The sequence below is a fragment of the Lissotriton helveticus genome, chromosome 1_1, assembly GCF_964261635.1.
Source record: "Lissotriton helveticus chromosome 1_1, aLisHel1.1, whole genome shotgun sequence".
Classification (NCBI taxonomy): Eukaryota; Metazoa; Chordata; class Amphibia; order Caudata; family Salamandridae; genus Lissotriton; species Lissotriton helveticus.
This window is the reverse complement of record NC_136057.1, coordinates 1,505,913,188-1,505,933,512: the sequence shown is the minus strand read 5'-3', so window position 1 is coordinate 1,505,933,512 and position 20,325 is coordinate 1,505,913,188. Positions and strand designations below refer to the sequence as shown.

At 45.1% G+C, this 20,325-nt stretch overlaps 1 protein-coding gene across 2 annotated transcripts in view; it reads left to right on the top strand.

The window, feature by feature from the left end:
• LOC144828515 (lactoperoxidase-like) overlaps positions 1-20,325 on the top strand; it is a 1,612,675-nt gene that overhangs the window by 991,187 nt on the left and 601,163 nt on the right. For both annotated transcript variants that reach the window (XM_078686761.1, XM_078686752.1), the window contains exon 10: positions 14,565-14,725. In XM_078686761.1, the coding sequence (XP_078542887.1) occupies positions 14,565-14,725 (161 nt within the window). The remainder of the gene's footprint in view (positions 1-14,564; positions 14,726-20,325) is intronic.

Here is a 20,325-nt window from a genome sequence, read left to right as displayed (position 1 = left end):
TGCAAGCCAGGCAGCAGGTGATCAGTCAGGATCCCACTTGATTTTTTGGGAGAATGGTCTCCTGTATAGTGAGCCTAAGGTTGCTGAACCTGGGTCAGCCCGTCTGCTGGTGGTACCCCAGAAGTTCAGAGCCTTTCTACTGGGACAGGCTCATGATGTGGCTTTAGTAGGACATTTGGGGCAGAACAAGACCTTTGAGAGGCTTGTCACCCACTTCTATTGGCACCAAATGCGCAAGAGTTCAGATACTCATTGCAAGACCTGTCAGACTTTCCAGGCAAGTGGAAAGAGTGGGAGGAAGCACAAGGCTCCTCTCCAGCCATTCCCTGTGGTCAGTACCCCCTTTGAGCGGGTGGGGATTGACATTGTGGGGCCACTGGACCCCAAGATAGCCATGGGCAACAGGTTCATCCTGGTCTTGGTGGACCATGCGACCCGGTACCCGGAAGCCATACCTCTGAGGACAGTGACGGCCCCCATGGTGGGACGGAACCCACGATGGGAATTTTCTCCCGAGTGGGATTCCCTCGTGAGGTAGTGTCTGACCGGGGGACCAACTTAATTTCCAAGTATATGAAGTCCCTGTGGCAGGAGTGCGGTGTAACTTACAAGTTCACCACTCTTTGCCACCCCCAAGGAAATGGGCTGGTTGAAAGGTTCAACGGGACCCTGAAAGGCATGATTATGGGTCTTGAGGAACCCATGAGGCGTAAGTGGGACGTCCTCTTACCATGCCTACTGTTTGCATACCGGGAGGTGCCACAGAAATCTCTAGGGTTCAGTCCCTTTGAGTTGCTCTATGGACACCCGGCCAGAGGACCTCTGAGTCTGGTTAAAGAAGGCTGGGAGCAATCTCCCAGGAAACCTCCCGAGGATGTATATAGCTACATGCTGGCCTTCAGGAACCAGACTAGGCATTTCAGGCAAGTTGCTGAGGCGAATCTGGAAGCCAGCCAGGAGGAGATGAAGCGCTGGTATGACCAGAATGCCACTCTGTAGAGCTTCAACCTGGCCAGAAAGTGTGGGTCATGGCCCCAGTGGAGTCCTACATGTCAACCGCCTTAAGCCCCACTTAGAGAGGTCTGAAGTGGGCATGCTCTTGGCAACAGATGCTGGGATGGAGGAGGAGACTGAGCCTCTTCCTGACCTCCTGTCAGCCTCAGAGCAAGATGGGTCAGTGGATGGTGTGAACCATGACAAGAAGTTGGCTCAGGTAGTTGCCTTCATGGAGGGCATTCATTCGGGTGTGGGTGGGCTACACAGGACTGTCCAGTCTTTGTCGTCCACCGTGACGGCAGCCATTCAGCTGTTCAAGGCTCAGAATCCAGCTCCAGTCCCTTTGGCCACCCCTTGCCAGTGGCTACATCTGACGAGAGTGACCACATACCACAGCCCACAGGCTTAAGATACAGCACACAACAGCAGCAGCCCAAGGGGCACAGAGCACAGACTCCACCCCCCCCAAAAAAAACAAAGTCACCCCAGAGCGCAAAGGCAAAAGCCCATCAGGGGCATCAAGCCAAGAAGCAGGCCTGAGGCTCACATGCCTCAAAAGCATCCCCAACCAAGCATCATGGGCACTTCCGTTCCAAAAGCATCTCTCAAAGACAAGCAGACAGTATATGTGCCTGCTGTGAAGCTTTTGCTGCTAAGAGTCCAAAGAAAAAGTTCTCTAAGGCAGATTCACCCACAACCTCAACTCCCATCCACCCCCCTGTGAAGCTGGGAAAGGAGGGCACTGTAGGGTGTTCACCTGGTCAACAGGGATGGAGGGGAAAAGGCCTGGCAAGACCAAGCATACCGCCCAAACCAGCAGATCCCGAGAGGGAGGGCCACCACCTGCACCTGATGGACCTGTGCTGGAGATTGAGTCTGTTGAGGCCCCCCCACTTACTACTCCGCCCAAGACACATTCCCTATCGAGTCCCCAAGAAGTAGACAGGTACCCCTCCACATTCTCCCTTCCACACTGTGTCTCACGGCAGCATGACTCCACCTCCCCGGGCCACCACACCACCCGGTCCAAGCAGCCTTCCGGATCACAAAGCCACTGATGCCTCTCCCTCAGCTGGTCCTCTCTCTCCCAGGTCCAGTCCTCCAACTAGCCCGACACTCAGCTACCTCCCACTCCGACTGACAGCCAGGTCTGAGTCAAAGTCCCCCTCACACACCTGTCTCTCCCTCAGCGGTGCCTGGATTGCCCATTGTTATACCCCTAGCTGTGTTGCTGACAATGGCAGTGTACAGTCTCAGCCATTCCCAGTGTAGGTTCTCATGCACACATGTGCCTACTTTTAACTGTGGACTGGCCACTGGCCTTGCTGTTGGTTACTATGGATGCCCATTCCCTGTGCGTGTTTTCATGCACACATGTACTTTGTTCTACTTTGTACTGGCCACTGGCCTTGCTGTTCATCACTGTTGAGGCCCAATCCCTGTGCAGGTTCTCACGCACACAAGTGCCTTCTTTTAACTGTGGACTGACCACTGGTCTTGCTGTTGGTTACAATGTATACCCATTCCCTGTGCCGCTTGCATGCACACATCTACTTTGTTCTTCTTTGTAAGGTTCACTGGCCTTGCTGTTCATCACTGTTGATGCCCATTCCCTGTGCAGGTTTTCATGGACAGATGTGCTTACTTTTTACTGTGGACTGGCTACTGGCCTTGCTGTTCATCACTGTTGATGCCCATTCCCTGTGAAGGTTCTCATGTATCTACTTTGCACTTTGTACTGGCCACTGGCCTTGCTGTTCATCACTGTTGATGCCCATTCCCTGCGAAGGTTCTCATGTACCTACTTTGCACTTTGTACTGGCCACTGGCCTTGCAGTTGGTTACTATTGATGCCCATTCCCTGTGCAGTTTCTCATGCACACATTTGCCTGCTTTGCACTTTGTACTGGCCTTGCTGTTGGTTACTATGGCTGCCCATTCTCTGTGCAGTTTTTCATGCACACATGTACTTTGTTCTACTTTGTACTTGCCACTGGCCTTGCTGTTCATCACTTAGGATGCCCACTCCCTGTGCAGTTTCGCAAGCACACATGTGCCTACTTTGCACTTTGTATTGCCCACTGGCCTTGCTGTTGGTTACTATGGATGCCGATTCCCTCGGCAGTTTCTCATGCACACATGTCACTCCTTTGAACTATGGACTTGCCACTGTCCTTGCTCTTGTCTACTTTTGATGCCTATCTTGGTGATTTGTAATAAAGACAATTACTCCTATTGTCTGCTTTGTCAGTGTCCTTGTTTAATAAAAACATTTCTGTATGGGTATGGTTTCATGTGACACATGCTCTGTATGCCACTTTAACATTGCCAATTGCTTGTTTACCTTTTTCAGAGTTTGGCAGAGGTGACATGCACTTCAGTTCTTCTCGACTCTAGGGCTTGGGGGTGCACTGATGGTTGTTTGTGATGGCCTACTGTCATCCTAATCATTCTATGGTCAGGTTTGCTAAATTGTACCCTGTCATGTCATGTTTGGATGCACTGCTAGCACAGAGGGGGGTTCTATCCACAGGATTGCAGGCAGGCTCCATCATATCTGTGTGATCTTGCTTGATGTGTGGACAGCAGTGTTGGTGTATTGGCCTGCCTTCCTAGTCACATGGGTACATTTGAATGTGTGCACTTGAGTGGTCATGAAGTGTGCAGCGTGCAGGGGGTGACTTTGTCAGTAGTGTTGATGTGTGTGTGCCCCTGCAATGGCTACTGCACGGATTGGTGTCACTACAACGCGGTTTATAACAACGCATTCCGTTACATCGGAATTTTTACAACGCAGGATCCATTACATCGGATGCCATTACAACGCATGGCATTACATAGCAGATGCTATTACAACGCATGGCATTACATCGTAAGTATAGGTAAGTATACTTTTTTAAAAAAAATGTAATTAAGTTAATTTAATTAATTTAATTTAATTAATTTAATTAAAATACATTTTAAAATAGTAATTAATTTTATTTAATAAATTTAAATCTATTTATTTAAATTAATTTTAATAAAAATTGTAATTAATTTTATTTAATTAATATAATGAAATTAATTTAATTTAAATATTTTTTAAATTGTAATTAAATTAAATTATTTAAAAGAATGTATTTAATTTAATTATTTTAATTAAGAAATGTAATTAATATAATATAATTATTTAATTTAACCTAAAAACACCCCTGTACCCCAAAACCCAAACCCTGCCCTGAAACCTAAAAACACCCCTGTACCCCAAAACCCAAACCCTACCCTGAAACCTAAAAACACCCCTGTACCCCAAAACCCAAACCCTACCCTGAAACCTAAAAACACCCCTGTACCCCAAAACCCAAACCCTACCCTGAAACCTAAAAACACCCTTGTACCCCAAAACCCAAACCCTACCCTGAAACCTAAAGACACCCCTGTACCCCAAAACCCAAACCCTGCCCTGAAACCTAAAAACACCCCTGTACCCCAAAACCCAAACCCTACCCTGAAACCTAAAAACACCCCTGTACCCCAAAACCCAAACCCTGCCCTGAAACCTAAAATCACCCCTGTACCCCAAAACCCAAACCCTACCCTGAAACCTAAAAACACCCCTGTACCCCAAAACCCAAACCCTACCCTGAAACCTAAAAACACCCCTGTACCCCAAAACCCAAACCCTACCCTGAAACCTAAAAACACCCCTGTACACCTGTACTTATTTTAAAAATTATTTTAATTAATATAATAAATAATAAATTAATAATATTAAAAAACATAAATATATATAATTAATTATAATTAACCCCTTTAGAGCTTGTAAACAAACCTCCCCAGTGCTGTGCTGTCCATTATCCAGTGCTGAACTGGACGTCCAACGGTCGTGCGCAGCACTGGGGAGGTAGTGGCCGTGACGACCGTTGGCCGACGGCAGCAATTAAGGGGTTAATATTAATAAAATTTAAAAAAATTAAATACTTACCTATACTTACGATGTAATGCCATGCGTTGTAATAGCATCTGCTATGTAATGCCATGCGTTGTAATGGCATCCGATGTAATGGATCCTGCGTTGTAAAAATTCCGTTGTAAAAGCCTCCCGTTGTAAAAGTTGCGATGTAACGGTGCATCACCCTACTGCACACATGTCACCCAGGAGTTGAGTGCCTGTTAGTTTGATTTGTCAGGCCTGTGCTTGGGATTGTGTGCACATGTAGTAGTTGTAGGTTGTGCAGTGTGTTGGTGTGTCCTTGCACTTCTGGGGGACAGCTATTTGTTGTTACAGCCAGTTGTGGGTATGCAGAGTGTGTGACATCCAAGTCTATGTTGTGTTGTGTTGATCAGCCAGTATCGTGTTACTGTTTGTGCTCACTGTGCAGACCTCCTTAGCCACACTGACATTGTGGGTGAGTGTTCTCATGCATTGCTGTCACTTGAGATATCTTTGGCTCCAGTATGGTATGTGGGGTGTGGAGCTCCACCGTCCCCTAGCATTGCTTCTGATGCCTACCCATTGTGAGTGACTCCTCCATGTATTTGTGTATAGTACAATCCTGACCTGTCCACTACTGATGTACACACCACTTCACTCTCATGTCACCTATCCCCTTGGGTTGGCAGTGTGTGGGCCTCACCACCACTTCCTTTGTGACACTATGCTTTGTGGTGCTGATCTGTGCACAGGACCAATGTGCCACTCATGACAGTGTCCAAATTAGTAATGTGTGATTTTCTTGTACTGTGTCACTTTTGGCTAGCCCATTCTTTGTCCTCCATTGCTGCAGACATCTGGTAAGTGTATGTATATGTGGCTGTGTGTCAATGTGTGGTGTGTCTGGGAGACTTGACAGGCAGTGTTTACAGTTTAGTGGTTTTTCATATTCAGTGTGTGTTAATTTTGTGATTGGACTCAGTTTGCTTGAAATAAGTAGAGGGTAGGTGTGGGGAGGAGGGTTGCCCTGCCCCTGAGCTTCTGTGTAGGGTGTTCCTCTTCACACCCACCTTCTGAGACAGGTTCGCTGGTTGTTTGTGTGGTGAGGGTCTGGGTATACCTGGCTGGTTAATTGTGCTGGGGGCACAGGAGGGGCACACAGCATGTCCCCTAATGGGTGTGGGGGGCCTAGTATGTGAATGCTGGAGGTGTATCCCTAGGGTCTCTGTGGATTGCCCATGCCTAGTGCTGGCCCTGCCTACTACATTGTGTGCACATTTTCCCACGTCTTCACTGCTGCTGTGACGTGTCCGTGAGATTGCACTGATTTCGCGGTTGATGGGTGACCTGGATACGGTGGGGTTATTTGGGTACAGTTAGGACATCTGTGGACACACTTGTGGATGTGTTCCTGTCCCCACCGGAGTGTCTAGTGTGGACAGGAATTGTGTATCAGCCCAGGAGACGTGTGTTGTGGTTGTGTGCAGAGTTGTGTTATTACGTAGCTGCGGCGTTGTCCACGATGGTGCATTACCTGCTGATAGTGGATCAGGTACAGAACCGGAAAGGCGTGTAAAGCTGGATCCATTGCGGTTGGGACCGGGTAGAGGGGACTGGGAGTCTGGTTAAGCGCTCCCCTGTCGTTTTTCCGCTGTCTCTGGTTGAGTGGTTTCTCCACTGCGGAGTGACAAGCTGTTTGGGGCATTCTGTTTTGTACAGCGGTTGGGACGTCATTCTGCATGGCCGTGGGTCTCTATTGACTCCCTCAGCGATACGGTGGCAGGCGCATTTTTATGGCGGTTCACGTCGCACCAACATTTTCCACCACCGCCAGCACCTAAGAGGTACCTCCGCCGCCATCAAAATGGGCCCCTAAGTTAGGTTTTTCTAACCTATTCTCCTCATATACCGTCTATAAAGATCTTTCACAAGATATTCATCTGCTTCATCATTCCATTGCTACATCTATTTGCCACAAGATGGGAGAGAGTACTTCCCTATTTCTTCTACCAATTTCTAGATCTTTTGGCAGGAGTGGATGCCTTTATTATTCCACAGACAGGTATTTGTTGTATGTATTTTCACCTTTTCTGCTAATTGAGAAAATGTTACTAAAGATTGTTCACAAGAAAGCATTTATTTTGGTGATTTTCCGTATTTTTTTACTGAGGATGGTCTGCTTTAATTATGTTATGTTTAGATTAAGCAGGTGGCCTTGGAGCATCCTAGGGTTACCACTAGTACTTAGTTCATTAGTTGCTCCTTGAAGTGTCTCCCATGTGATTATCCAGGATGAAGTTAGCAGTTTGGAAACTGAAGGTCTAGGTTTGGTGAATTTGTGTCTTTTAGTGGAAGCTGCGATGGTGGTTCAGCATTCTAACAGACTGTTCACTAGACGGATGTATGACGTTACAACGCATACTTTTACAACGCCTACCTTTACAACGCATAATGCTTTTAGGCGCTGGATAGTGAATAGTTTAATTTACTATTCCAACTCCAGTCCCCGTGGATAGTAGGGAAGGTTATTGGATAGTAAATTAACCTATTCCCTATCCTAGAGCGCCCCCCAGAGCAATGCGTTGTAATAGTTTGCGTTGTAAAAGTTGCGTTGTAATGGTAGGTCATTGTAAAAGTTTCGTTGTAAAGGTTGTATACCCACTAGACTGGCTTACAATTATCTTTGTGTTTCTTTTCGGCTGAGGTGCTTGTCTAAAGGGTGCAACCATCTTCTTGCCCTCCAATGCAAGGGCTGACTGGTCGGACTAGGCATGAGACATTTCTCTGGGTGGCTGGAAACCAGTTTTGCTACTGAGGGCAGCTTATTGCTAAGCTGGGGGCACTGCGTTTTGCAGATTGTTATGGATTTAAAAGCACCAGCTGCAGAGTTCCAATTATATCCAGCAGTTCTCAGGCATTAATAAATATTTCAAGATATCTGATAATTGTGAAAAGATGGCCAGGTATATGATGTCCACTAATGTAAGTGGGCACCTTGCAACAGTCCAGACAACCCTTATGGTGATTTAAGATGTCTTAGACAACCTTGAAAAGATCTCTAAGTTGTAGTAGTGGAGAGCAGCCTTCAGGCTTAGCCCAGGAGTCTAAAGCAGCTTGTTTTACCAAAATGCAATCTTATAGTATAAATTAAGTGAAAAAGAACCACACAAGGTATTTATAAAAATATGTATTTAATGTAATATACTCTCTAACACCCGAGATAAACACAATGCACACAATACTTTGAAAAGATCACAGTAAATAGCACAGAATACACAGTGGACCCCAGGGGGACCAAACCATATACTAAGTAAGTGATATAAGAACCACGACTCGGGTCAAGACAAGGTGGGGAGGACGTAGAAGTGCTGGGGACCAAGGAACCACCCACGGTGAGTATATAGGGGCCCCACGGAGAGCGTGTGCAGTTTAGGAACACAACCAGGGGCTCCATACAACTCTAAGTGTAAGTCGTGGTTAGAATTTTAATGTTTAAGGACCCTTCCCAGTGGATCCTAAGAAACCCCTTAGAAGACAGAAGGTTGGAGACGTCTCGGACCCACATTACTTACACCAGGGAATCCAGTTGCATAGGTGTGAAGTGGTAACGGAAACCGCCGTCAAACCCAATGGAGGACTGCAAGAAAGTGCTGCTGCTGGTGAAGGAGAAAGTATCTGAAGAATCTGAAGGTGGATTCGACTTGAGAGGTACCTGCAAGCAGAGGGGACAGAGTATGTCACTCAGAAGTGACGCTGAGGAAGACCAGGAGCCATGCGCGAGTTGTCCCACATTGAATGTCGAATGCTGATGGGTCAGTGTCTGGCGGGAGCACCAACAAGCCTTGGCAAATGCAACCAACACAGAAGTCGAAGAAGGTGCAATGTCGGGACCAGCAAGGTCCAGGGGACTCACCACAATCAGGGAACTCATGGCCCAGGCAATCAGGGTAGACCAAAAGAAACAAAGATGACCCTCAAATTGACCCACAGGCTGGAGGCACTGGAGTCACGAGAGGACTCTCAAGCAGCTCACCAAAAGATGCAGGCCACGATGCACACGAAGTGGTGTGGCCAAAGATTCTGGTCACTGGAAGTTCTCGAGGTTGGGGATATTTGAAGCCCGAAGATCTTCTTGGAAGGAAGCCAACAAGCCTTGCAACTGCAAGTTGACGTGGTGCACAGGGGTTCAGTTATTGTAACCCTCACGAGGGATACAGGCCTCGAACTTGGTGAGAGGGAAAGGCAGGCCTCTGGAGCTGTAGAGGACCCCCATCTGTGTTGCAGTACCTTATGGAGGAGCTCAGGATTAGCAGACCGGTCGACTTAGTTGCGGTTCCTGCAAATGCAGAGGAGTGACTCCTTCACTCCAAAATAGATTCCTTCAGGTGTCTTTGATACCCACAGGCCTTGGAAGGTGCCTGTGTGGTGCACAGGCACCTACGATGCAGCAGACTGGAAGGGAGACAAATTCAAGCCCAAACGAAGTCCAGAGTGCCTAGAGGGTAGAAGAAGAAGTGGTGTCTGATCTGAATCTTGTCCCACGACGAATCTAGGGACCCACCCACAGGAAAGCCTTTAAGTACCCTAAGGAAAGGGTTGGGATGATTCATGGGACCCTCCCAGGGAGGGTATGGACAGGGGAGGTTACTCCCATGCCCTTAGTCCAGTTTCACACCAGAGTGGGAGCCAATGGCTCCCAGGGCTACTTTGAACTGAACTATGCATGGGGACACAAAATGTGCCCCTCATGGAGACTGAGTGGCACTGGCAAGCGCACCCATCCTGCCCCAATATACTAAATCCTGTCTGAGAGGTGGTCACATGATGCCTATTGTTCTGCCTTCCCCTGCTCGAGCCAGGCTCAGCAGCAGGAGGGCAGAATCTTGTCTCTGTTCGGCAGGAACCATTTTGTGCTGTCCGGGTGAAGAAGGCGGGTACCGGGAACACTGAGAGCCTAACAGAGGGCTGTTCCAGTGCTTGGAATCATACCTCCTACACATTGTGGGTGAATGATTCCATCTGATACCAAACATGATAGGATTTGTTAAGCTGTTTTCGAGATGCTCATCGCTTAGTTTAGTGCTGCCACTCTATATATATATATATATATATGGCTGCTTCACTTACAACCCAGGAGAATGGACTCTGTAGGCTGTGGGTGTGTTCTGCTCATGCTCAGTTAGAACCACACACCCTGCCTTCAGGATTGCAAAGACCTGCTTTAGGGGTCACTTATAGGTTTTAAGTGCAGTGACCCTAGGTATAAGAAACCTATATCTTTAGTAAGTGGTGCAAGCATAAGCTTACACAGGCTGCAGTGGCAGGCCTGAAGTTCCATTTTTAATGGTCTCCCATTGGTGGCATAATGCATGCTGCAGGCCATGGGGGACCTCTGGGGTACGTAGGCCCTGGGTACCTTAGTACCATATACTAGGGACTTATAAGGGTACCCCAGTATCCAATCTGGGAAGTACCCAAGTACTAAACATACCAATGTAGGGAGAAAGCAGATAGACTGGGTTCCAGATTAGCAGGATGCCAGTCAGACTAGTTAGTAACAGCTTAGCACCAGGCAAAAAGTAGGGGTAACCATAAAAGCAGATCCTACTTCCCTGCAGTGATTAATATTCCTTCTGGAGAGGGATACAAGTTTTGTCTAGTGGCATTTTTGACTTATCTAAAGTAATGCAAAGAATTACCCCACCTGCTGCAAAGATCATGTACCATACAATTCACAGAATTGTAATTTATGTGGGTAGGTCAGTGGACTACTGCTTTTGTAGTAGAGATTCGTTTTGTTATTTGCAGTTCATAAGTTACAATAGTAATATAGCACAGTGACCTACGAACTGCCATCAAAGAGCTTCATGCAAACTGCATGATGGAGGTTGGAAATGTATGTTTTTTCCAAGTTTTTCATCATCCTAATGTTGCTAAAAATGGTTTGTTTGGGTAGAAATAAATTGTTATTAGTAAAGCTAACCCTAACCACTATTTTACGTTTTGAATCCTGAGTTTGTGCTTCTCAAGAACAAGCACTCATAAATAATGCCTAACAGTATGGATGTCATTTAAATTCTACACCTTGTAGTTTCCTTTGTCGTCTGTAACATGTTCCATACACTGATCTACACACTTAGGATTCATTGTCTCTGTATGTTTGTGTGATGTAAAGTGCTACAACACCCTGCACTGGTATGAGAGGCGCTATCAAACAGATGAAATACATGTAAGAGAGGGGCTATGGAGAGATGAGGGGCACTATTAGAGATTGATAGTGAAAGAATCTGTGGAGGACAAGGTCATGGGGAGAATGTTAATGGTTGCCTGGATGCACGGTCATTGGGTTCTAGGTTTTGAATGGGTCAGAGAGCAGTTGGGACCTAGCGGTTTGCCATCGTTTTGCTGTCTCTGCTGTGTAGCTGTTTTACATTAAACTCAACAATCTTGGTTGCCTGCATAGAGTTTATTACTATATTATGTTATATTTAAATTCAAGTTGCATGCTTGACATCTTATTTTTGTGTTCTCTGTAAGAATGTCTGTGGGTTGGACTTTGTATCCTGGTGCACTATAAGGTTGTTAATTACTATGCTTTAAAAACGAATGCAATTGAATATTTAAAGAAATATGTTTTGCAGAATACACCATTTTAACCATTTTTCTCCTAAAATATTGGGAGGAAAAACCCTTGAAATATATTTTGTAGGGCTCAGGCTTTCTCACTAAACTCCGTCTGGGGTTGGCCTGACAGAATTTGTCAGGGGTGCTTTGGGTTCCCATTACAACCCCGCTCCAGTGCATATCCTTGATTATATAGTGAATGGTTTCCATATATGATTAACAATTGCTACCCTTAAGGTCCAATGGGCTGCAATCCCTGTAATCCAGATGTTTATCATTTGAGATGTACTATAGCTCATGAAAAATGTCTCCTCACATCAACATATTGGCAGGGTAAATTAAACTAAAGTCATTGCTGAAAAATAACCCATAGAGCAAGAGATTAGGCTCACTATTACCAGCTTGCAAATTTTGAAGGAAGCATAAAGAAAAGTGGAATTTAACCTTGTCAAAACAGCTTTCAAGATAGGTGACTGAGTTGGAAATTCCAATCACTCATATAGGGGCATATGTAGGTAATCTCCATTTTGCGACTCTGAAATAGCGATTTTTAAGGAATCGCTATTTGAGAATCGCAAGATGGAATGTAGGTAATAATTCGCAACTTTTCTTGCGATTACCTAATATTCCCTAATTGTGATTAGCAAATTGTCAATCGCAATTAAGGAATGAGTGTCCCATTCATTCCTATGGGCCAAGAGGCAGATGTATGTCGTTACAACGCATACTTTTACAACGCATACCTTTACAATGCATTTTTTACAACGCAACATCCATTACAATGCATGCCATTACAACGCATCTCTAAAAACTACCTTTACAACGCATTCCACTGCAACGCATACTACCTTTACAACGCATACCATTACAACGCATACCATTACATTGCATATATGGTAAGTATTGGATAGTGTAGGGTTAAAATTTACTATTTTAACTCCAGGGGGGTGCAACAGTAGGGTAAGTGTTGGATAGTGTAGGGGTAAAAATTCCTATTCTAACTCCAGGGGGTGCAACAGTAGGGTAAGTGTTGGATAGTGTAAGGGTACTATGTGTTGGGATGGTATGCGTTGTAATGGTATCCGTTGTAATGACTGCGTTGTAATGACTGCGTTGTAATGACATGCGTTGTAGTGGTATGCGTTGTAGTGTCATGCGTTGTAATGGTTGCGTTGTAATGGCATGCGTTGTAATGGCTGTTGCGTTGTAAAGGTTTCGTTGTAATGGTAGTGCGTTGTAAAAGTTGCTTTGTAAACGTTGTTCCCTCCAAGAGGCCATAGGAATGAAGGGGGATATGTTCTCAAATTGCGATTTTCTATGAGAAAGTCGCAATTTGAGAATCGCAATTCCAAGGGTGCCAGGGTGTCCTAAGGACACCTGTTGCACCCCTGGAATGTGCCTGTAAGTACATGTGGCGCACAGACATGCCCTAAGGGCATGTCTGTGCGCCACAAGGCGCTTTGAATTTTTTAAAAAAATGCATTTATAAAGGAAATCGCAAAATACCATCTACTTTGAGTAGGTGGTATTTTGCGATTCCTTAAGCCTGAATTGCATTTTTTAATTGACTCCTACATAGCATTAAGGAATCACAAAATTGCGATTCCTTAAATGCTTGAGCAAAATAAGGAATCGCAATTTTTGCGATTCCTTATTTTGCTAATATGCACCTACATAGCAAAACGCTGTGTGCGATTCGCAAACACCAAAATTCGCTGAATTTCAGCGTTTGCGAATCGCAAACGGCTACCTACATATGCCCCATATTCTCTTGAACCAGAAAACCAGGGGATAAGAACTGAGCTAAGGCTATTTAAATTAGATTTATGCAAGTAACTATAACAGGATTTCTGTGTTATAGCCACATCACTCATCCTCAAGCTTGGTTTGCTGCAACATCCACACCCGAACACCACTGCAGCAGATTTACTTAAAACTCTTTATTTGTGATCATGTTTCCTCTGTTCTTTTTCTATTTTCGCTACCTTTCTCTTTAATTATGTGCTCTTTTCACAGCATCTTCCTATTATAATGTTATCAACTCTTTTAGTATACTTTAACTCTTTATAAACACCTCACTGAATCATTTTTTATGTACATATTACATTTACATTAGTATGTAATCACCATAACTGATATTTATTTTCATATTATTATCATTGTATTAAAATTATATTGATCACTTTGATGCCATTAACTCATGTAAACTCTACCAGAAAATTGTTAAATTGAAAAAAAGAAATCACTGACAGGCCTGTATTCCACCCAGACAGCATATGTTCGAGTAATTCATCAAGATCCTACAAGGTTGCATCAATTAAAAGAACCTATGGCTTAGAGGAACCCACTAAAATACATTGTTGTAAGAAATGAGTAGCTATAGAGTAGTTTAGTGAGGGGCCAGGAGATTACATCAGTGAAAGGTAAGTGGTGATAAAATAATTCATCAAGATCCAAAAAGGACTCAAAATGGAAGACATCAGTGGATTTAGAGAGGTACATTCACATTTAAGGAAAATAAATTAGTGAAAAAATAATAATTACAGAGTAAATAATTTAGATGCCAGGAGGTTTTGGAAGTGGTTATAGCAAGCTCTAAATATTCGAGAAGGTTGTTTAGAGTAATCTGTTGCGGTGACTAGAGATTCCATCAGTCCAAAAAATAGGTTGCTATGAGAAAAGTTAAGTCTTGGGATGTTTCATCAGTATTGAATGCGCTGATAATACCGACTGGTGTGTTCAGAGAAATCCACTGAGACCTCTGGAGGTTGTTCCAGTCGAATAAACCAAAGGAGGTTTCGTCAATTGAAGATATCAGTGACTTTACAGTGATACATGAAAAGCTTGGAAAATTATATGATTGGACAAAATAAGTAGCTATAGTATAATTAATCTTTGTGTCAGAAGTTTCTATTATTTTATTGTTGCATAATTATAGCATTAACCTGTAATTAAGGATCTAAAATACATTTACGAATTGCTGTTAATACTAAACAGAACAGGTACAAATGTATGTTTTACCCTCTTTCAGGTGACAGACGAGCAAATCAAAATTTAGGACTTTTGGCTATTAACACAATTTTCGTTCGAGAACATAACCGGTTGGCCAGAAAGCTGAACAAATTAAACCCACACTGGGAGGATGAAAAGCTCTTCCAGGAGGCTCGAAAAATTGTTGGAGCCCACATCCAGGTACTGCCTATATCTCTGCTTCAGACGTAGAACTGTCTTTTTAAATGGCAAAAGCTGCTACGGATTTGTTCCTCGGATAAATGAACGCAAGATAAACCCGCGAATGCAACAACTTGTCATAACTTCTTCTGTCCAAAAAGATATTTAGTTTACCTTGTCTTCTGGCGCTCCATAAATGTTGCACAAACACACAAATATCAAATACATTGTTAAATCCTGATGGAAGGGGCTGTCCTCCCCCTCCCTTCAAGATTTCTTCCTCAGGAAAAATACTTGATAAGTAGATAGAGCCTTAATCCCTCCTTGGAGCACCCTGTAATCTTGATAGGCATTTATGTGCTATTTTTAATTTAATTTTCTTAATTGTTTCACTCATTCTGTCCTATTTCATTGGAGGTGATGGAGACAATCCAAGTCTTTTGCATGATCAGTGGCTGAACTGAAATTTCTGATGTGAATCCTGTTATTACAAAACAACATGGATCTTCCTTTTTTTTTTACTAATAAAATGGAGTAAGGTGCAAAATGAAGGTGTCGTTATGCTTGTAATTCGAAGTTCCAGTCAAATTTTGCCAACTGCTGCGTGGCAGAGTTTTTTGTCGCATGCGGCTCAAAGGACACCCTGTTGCACCCCTGAAATCTGCATATAAGTACATTTTGCACACACATGCCCCATAGTGCATTTTTCAAAGTTTTCACAAATTACCATGAAGGTCAACTTCATGGTAATTTGCTCCCCTTATTTGCAAATTCGCAAATTTTTAAAGTTTGATGCATTGCATATAAGGAATCTCAATTTGAGATTCCTTAAATGCAATTGCAATTTATGAAATCGCAATTTTGCGATTTCTTAAATTGCGAAAATTACAAAAATGATAATTCATCCCAAAAATTGGAATTGCATTCGCAAACGGCCGAATTTTGCGATTCACCTTGTACCAGTCCTGAAGTTTGTCCAGAAGTTACTTGCAGAAAACGTTATGGAAATTATCCTGAAGGCTAATAGGCCTATAATTTCGAAGGATAGCTATCTCTGTCTCCCTTTTCATAAATCAGGATGATGGATAACCCTGCTCATGTATCTGGTAGCTCAGCCTGTTAAAAAAAGGGGTTGGATAGTGCGTTGATATAGGGCACCCAGACAGACCCAGACTGTCTGGGTGCCCTATATCAACGCACTATCCAACCCCTTTTTTTAACAGGCTGAGCTACCAGATACATGAGCAGGGTTAGCCATCATCCTGATTTATGAAAAGGGAGACAGAGATAGCTATCCTTCGAAATTATAGGCCTATTAGCCTTCAGGATAATTTCCATAACGTTTTCTGCAAGTAACTTCTGGACAAACTTCAGGACTTGGCTGTGTCACAAATGTTCTACAAACGGGACCAAGAGGGTAGGCCCAGCCCAGCCTCTTCCGGGTTCTGACGGGCGCAGGATGGGCCTGCCCTTGGCCCGGGCTTCACCCGGGTGAGCCCGCGCGTGTCCCGTGCCTCGGGGTCTCCCAGGCAAGTTTCAATGATGCCGCGGGTCCTCTTGCGCCTCTTCCCACGAGACCGTGCTGCCTTCTGGGGCATGTAGTGCCCCGGCAGTCCGCCGTCCATGAGGATAGCGCGTGGATAGCTGTAATGCAGGGATTAAGCCCACAGGTCTCTGGGCAGCAGCAACAATGGGCGAAAAAAAAGCCGCAAAAGACCAGGTAGTCAACAAATGTGTCCGAGGGCAAAGGTGCACCCAGGGCCTACCAGGGGCTGCAGCATGTATTGTGCCACCCTGGTTGGGCTTCCAAACTGACACCACAGGTCTGTTCACACAGCCTGGGTAAGGTGGTGTAATCACCCCTTACTTAGATATAATATATCTATATCTACCTCATATATAGACACATAGTAGCCTATAAGTCACTTCTATGGCTGGCCTTAACAATCCTGAAGGCAGAGTGCTTGGTTTTATGTGAGAGGGTGCCCTAGCATGAGCTGAGCCCCTCTACAGCTTTCAGAACCATCTACTTATAACTGTTCTATGATATAGCCATACCATATACTCTTAAGTGCATTGTAATCCTCGCGGTTAATGCTAACTTTGGTTTGGCTTTATCAAAACATGTCGTGTAAGGTGTCAAACACTTTGGAATACTACCCCCTGCCAGTCCTGGCGGTGGGGGTAGCATTCCACTCTTCTAGGGGGAGAAGACATGTAGTTACTGGTACACCCGGTTAAAGTTAAACAGAGCCTCAGCATCACAAAATGGATGCTGCTGCCATAGACACAAGTCTGCCCTCCTGCTGCTGGATGAAACTCCGGCAGGGGGGCCTGGACAATAGGTTTCCTGCCCGGGAGGTGCTAGCACCTACCCAGACAAGACTTTAGTGTATTGGGGCAGGGAGGGCTGCATTCAGTGAATGCTTTCCAGACACTGCCTGAGGCACACAAAGTGCTTCATGCATTTCCCAGTTCAAACCGGTTGCTGGGGCGCTCAGCCCCAGCTCTGGTGCGAAAACTGGACAAAGGGGAAGGGGTGTAACCACCCCCTCCCCAGGTCCACCCATAGGAGGGACCTTAGACATAGTCCAGCCCCTAAATTTAGTATAAGTATAGGAACCCAGTCCCTAGGACTTTAGATTTCCCTGGACGAAACTTTGAAACATACATCCTGGACCTTCGACATTCCATTTCGACTGGAAGATGGAAGACATCTCCTTTGAGGTCAAGGAGTGACCACCCTGTGCAAACAGGCACCATCAGCAACTTTTGCTGGTCTGCATTGTCGAGGCTCCCACCGGATCCCGAAGACTCTGCAACACAAGACATGGACTTCCAAACTTCTCTGACGCTGCTCGACGATCCCAGCAAAGCTGAGACCCGTGGCAGACACGAGAGACGTGAAACCGGAACTCTTGGACATCCTGCATTTTGCTAACTGCATCGACTCCTGAGGTAACTCGCAGTTGTGCGTTGGGGTACAAGAAGCCCCAGACTGAGCACTATTTGCACTGAAGCTCAAGCCTCCACACTCCACGAATGTCCCGTGGGGCCCGCTCCTGCATTTCAGCTCGATGCGTCTTCCCGGTTCCTAGTCCGTTGGCTATTGAGCCAAGCTAAAGACTTACTTTTGATTCTAATTTGCTTTCCTGGTTGCTCCAGGCATTTCTCCAGCTTTCCTACAAAGGAGAAGCACCACAGATTTTGCTGGTCTACACCGAAGCCCATCTTGACATTCTGCACGGATTGCGTTTGCCAAGGCTTGTTGGGTCCAATCCGGATACTGACACTGTAGTCAGCTAAATCCTTTGTTGGACAGCTTGAATCCAGCTCCTGGTTGTCGTCGATACTTCCTGGTCCTCGGGCTGAAGAGACAAGCTTCACCTTTTCACCTGAAATCAACCAACATCGCCTCATTCCTTCCTGGTTCCTTCCTGGTCACTGGCAAGTGACCCAGACTCTGTCCCTTCTGCTTTCAGGTTCTTCAGATCTTCGATCCACCCTTGGATCCACCCGGACACTTTTCCTCTGGTCGCCTGAAGCACTTCTTTGCAGATCTCCATTGAAATCGACAACGAAACCCGACACCAAAGACACCTATGCACCCGGCTTCCGTGGGTGAGGTAACACAAGAACTCTAATAGTCTCGAGGGTCTTGGCCCTCCTAGTGTCTAAGTCTAAAAGGGTTCCATCGTAGTTCTATTAGAAGTGTCCTTAAACTGTAACTTTGTAACTTGTTTGTTTCCCATAGAAAGTCAATGGTAACTCGCGGCTGTGTTTAGACACTGCACGCGTCTCCCGTGGGCCTCCTACTCCCTAACCTTTGGTTGTTTAGAGTAGCCCCAGCGATTCCCCAGGCCCCAGGCCTGCTTTCTATTTCAGACGTGGTTCTTATACCGCTATTTTAGTATATGGTTTGTGAGGCCCCCAGGGCAAAATGGCATACGATAAGTTGCACAGAATACGATTAAGATTCTTGTATTGAACTTTTACCTCTGACCTCATAAAAAGTGCAGAGGGGTTGTGTTTAGAATAAATACATATATATTTGATATATACCTTGTGTGGTGTACTTTCATTTGGTATTCAAGAGATTATAAATGGTAAAACAACTGGCTTAATACGTTCTCTGAAGTCTTAGCCTGATGACTGCTGGTCCACGCTACCCTTAGGATAGCTTTCTATAAGGTTGACTTTACAACCACCATCAATAAGGTCGATTAGACTGGTGCAAGGTGCCAACTAGAACTAGTGGACATCATATGCCAGGCTAACTTCTCACATTGGTGTGCAGCGGATGGGATAAGAGCTTGCTGTTGTTTTACCAAATAATCTTGAGATATCATTTGAAAGATCACATTAAGGTACCTGTATGTACATATAAATCAAGTTTCTTATAATACATAAGTTCTACTGAACTTAGCAGTTGTAGGTGGTAAGGGCCTAGCACACCCTGACTACAACTCCTAGAGAGGTTCTAGTAGGAAACAAGTAGTGTAGGTAGGTACACACACCACACCTCACTAGCAATGTCCTTGGAAGCAGGGCCTAGTGGGCCTCTGCCAGAAGAGAACCTAAGGGTACCTTCTAAATATGACACATTCACTTTTCAACAACTGAGAAGTCTGTGTTCAGTCAGAAGACTGAGACAAGGACAGAGTCCAACCTTCAACCACCTGGCATATATCTTAGTGGCTCATGATGTAGAGAATGCATCAGACCCAGGTACCCAAGGTAGTAGAGAGGGGGCCAACCTTCTACTGAAGAGGATCACAATGGGCAAGACCCATTGGACTCTGATTATGGAGAGTTGAACCAGGTAGAGGTAAATGAACTGAACCAGTACATGGGACTGGAAGTGGAAGAATCCAATCCAGAGCCCCAAGTAGGCCTGATGGTGAGTACCGAAGACCCAGATCACTTTCCAGTGAATCTGACCATTCTGATTCATCAGTGGGGTCCAATGCCTCTGCTCTGAGGAGAATGCCTTCACCTCAGAGAAGAGAGCATAACGCTAGGATGAGATAAGCCAAGGTTAGGCTCAAGAGGCAAGATGTTGCCCTTGCAAAAGAGACCCTAGCTCTTGAGAGCGAGAAGAAAGTGAGCGGGTTAGAATCCTCTGGTGGCAGCAACAACCCTAGTGATAGGGAAAGGTCTTATGACCATAAAAACCTGAACAAAAGTGTCCCTCGCTACAAATGTGGGGATGACATCCACAAGTGGATAACTGCTTTGGAGAGGGCCTGCAAAGTACAGCAGGTACCCCAGAGTCAGTGGGCAGCAATTCTGTGGTTCTCCTTTCTTTGCAGACAAAGGCAGAGATAAGCCCCTGACAGTTAGTGAACAGGATGCTGACAATTACACTGTCCTGAAGAGTGCTCTGATAGATGGGTTTGTCTTAACCACTGTGCAGTACATGTTGCTGTTCATTCAGAGACACCCAGAAGGCACAGACTCATGACTGGACTGACTTTGTAGATTGTGCTACTAAGGCTCTAGAAGGCTGGTTACTGGGCAGTATAGTAAGTGACTATACAGGATTGTATAACCTTATAATGAGAGAACAGATTCTTAATAATTGTCAGAACCAGTTATTGCATCAGCACTTGGTTGACCCT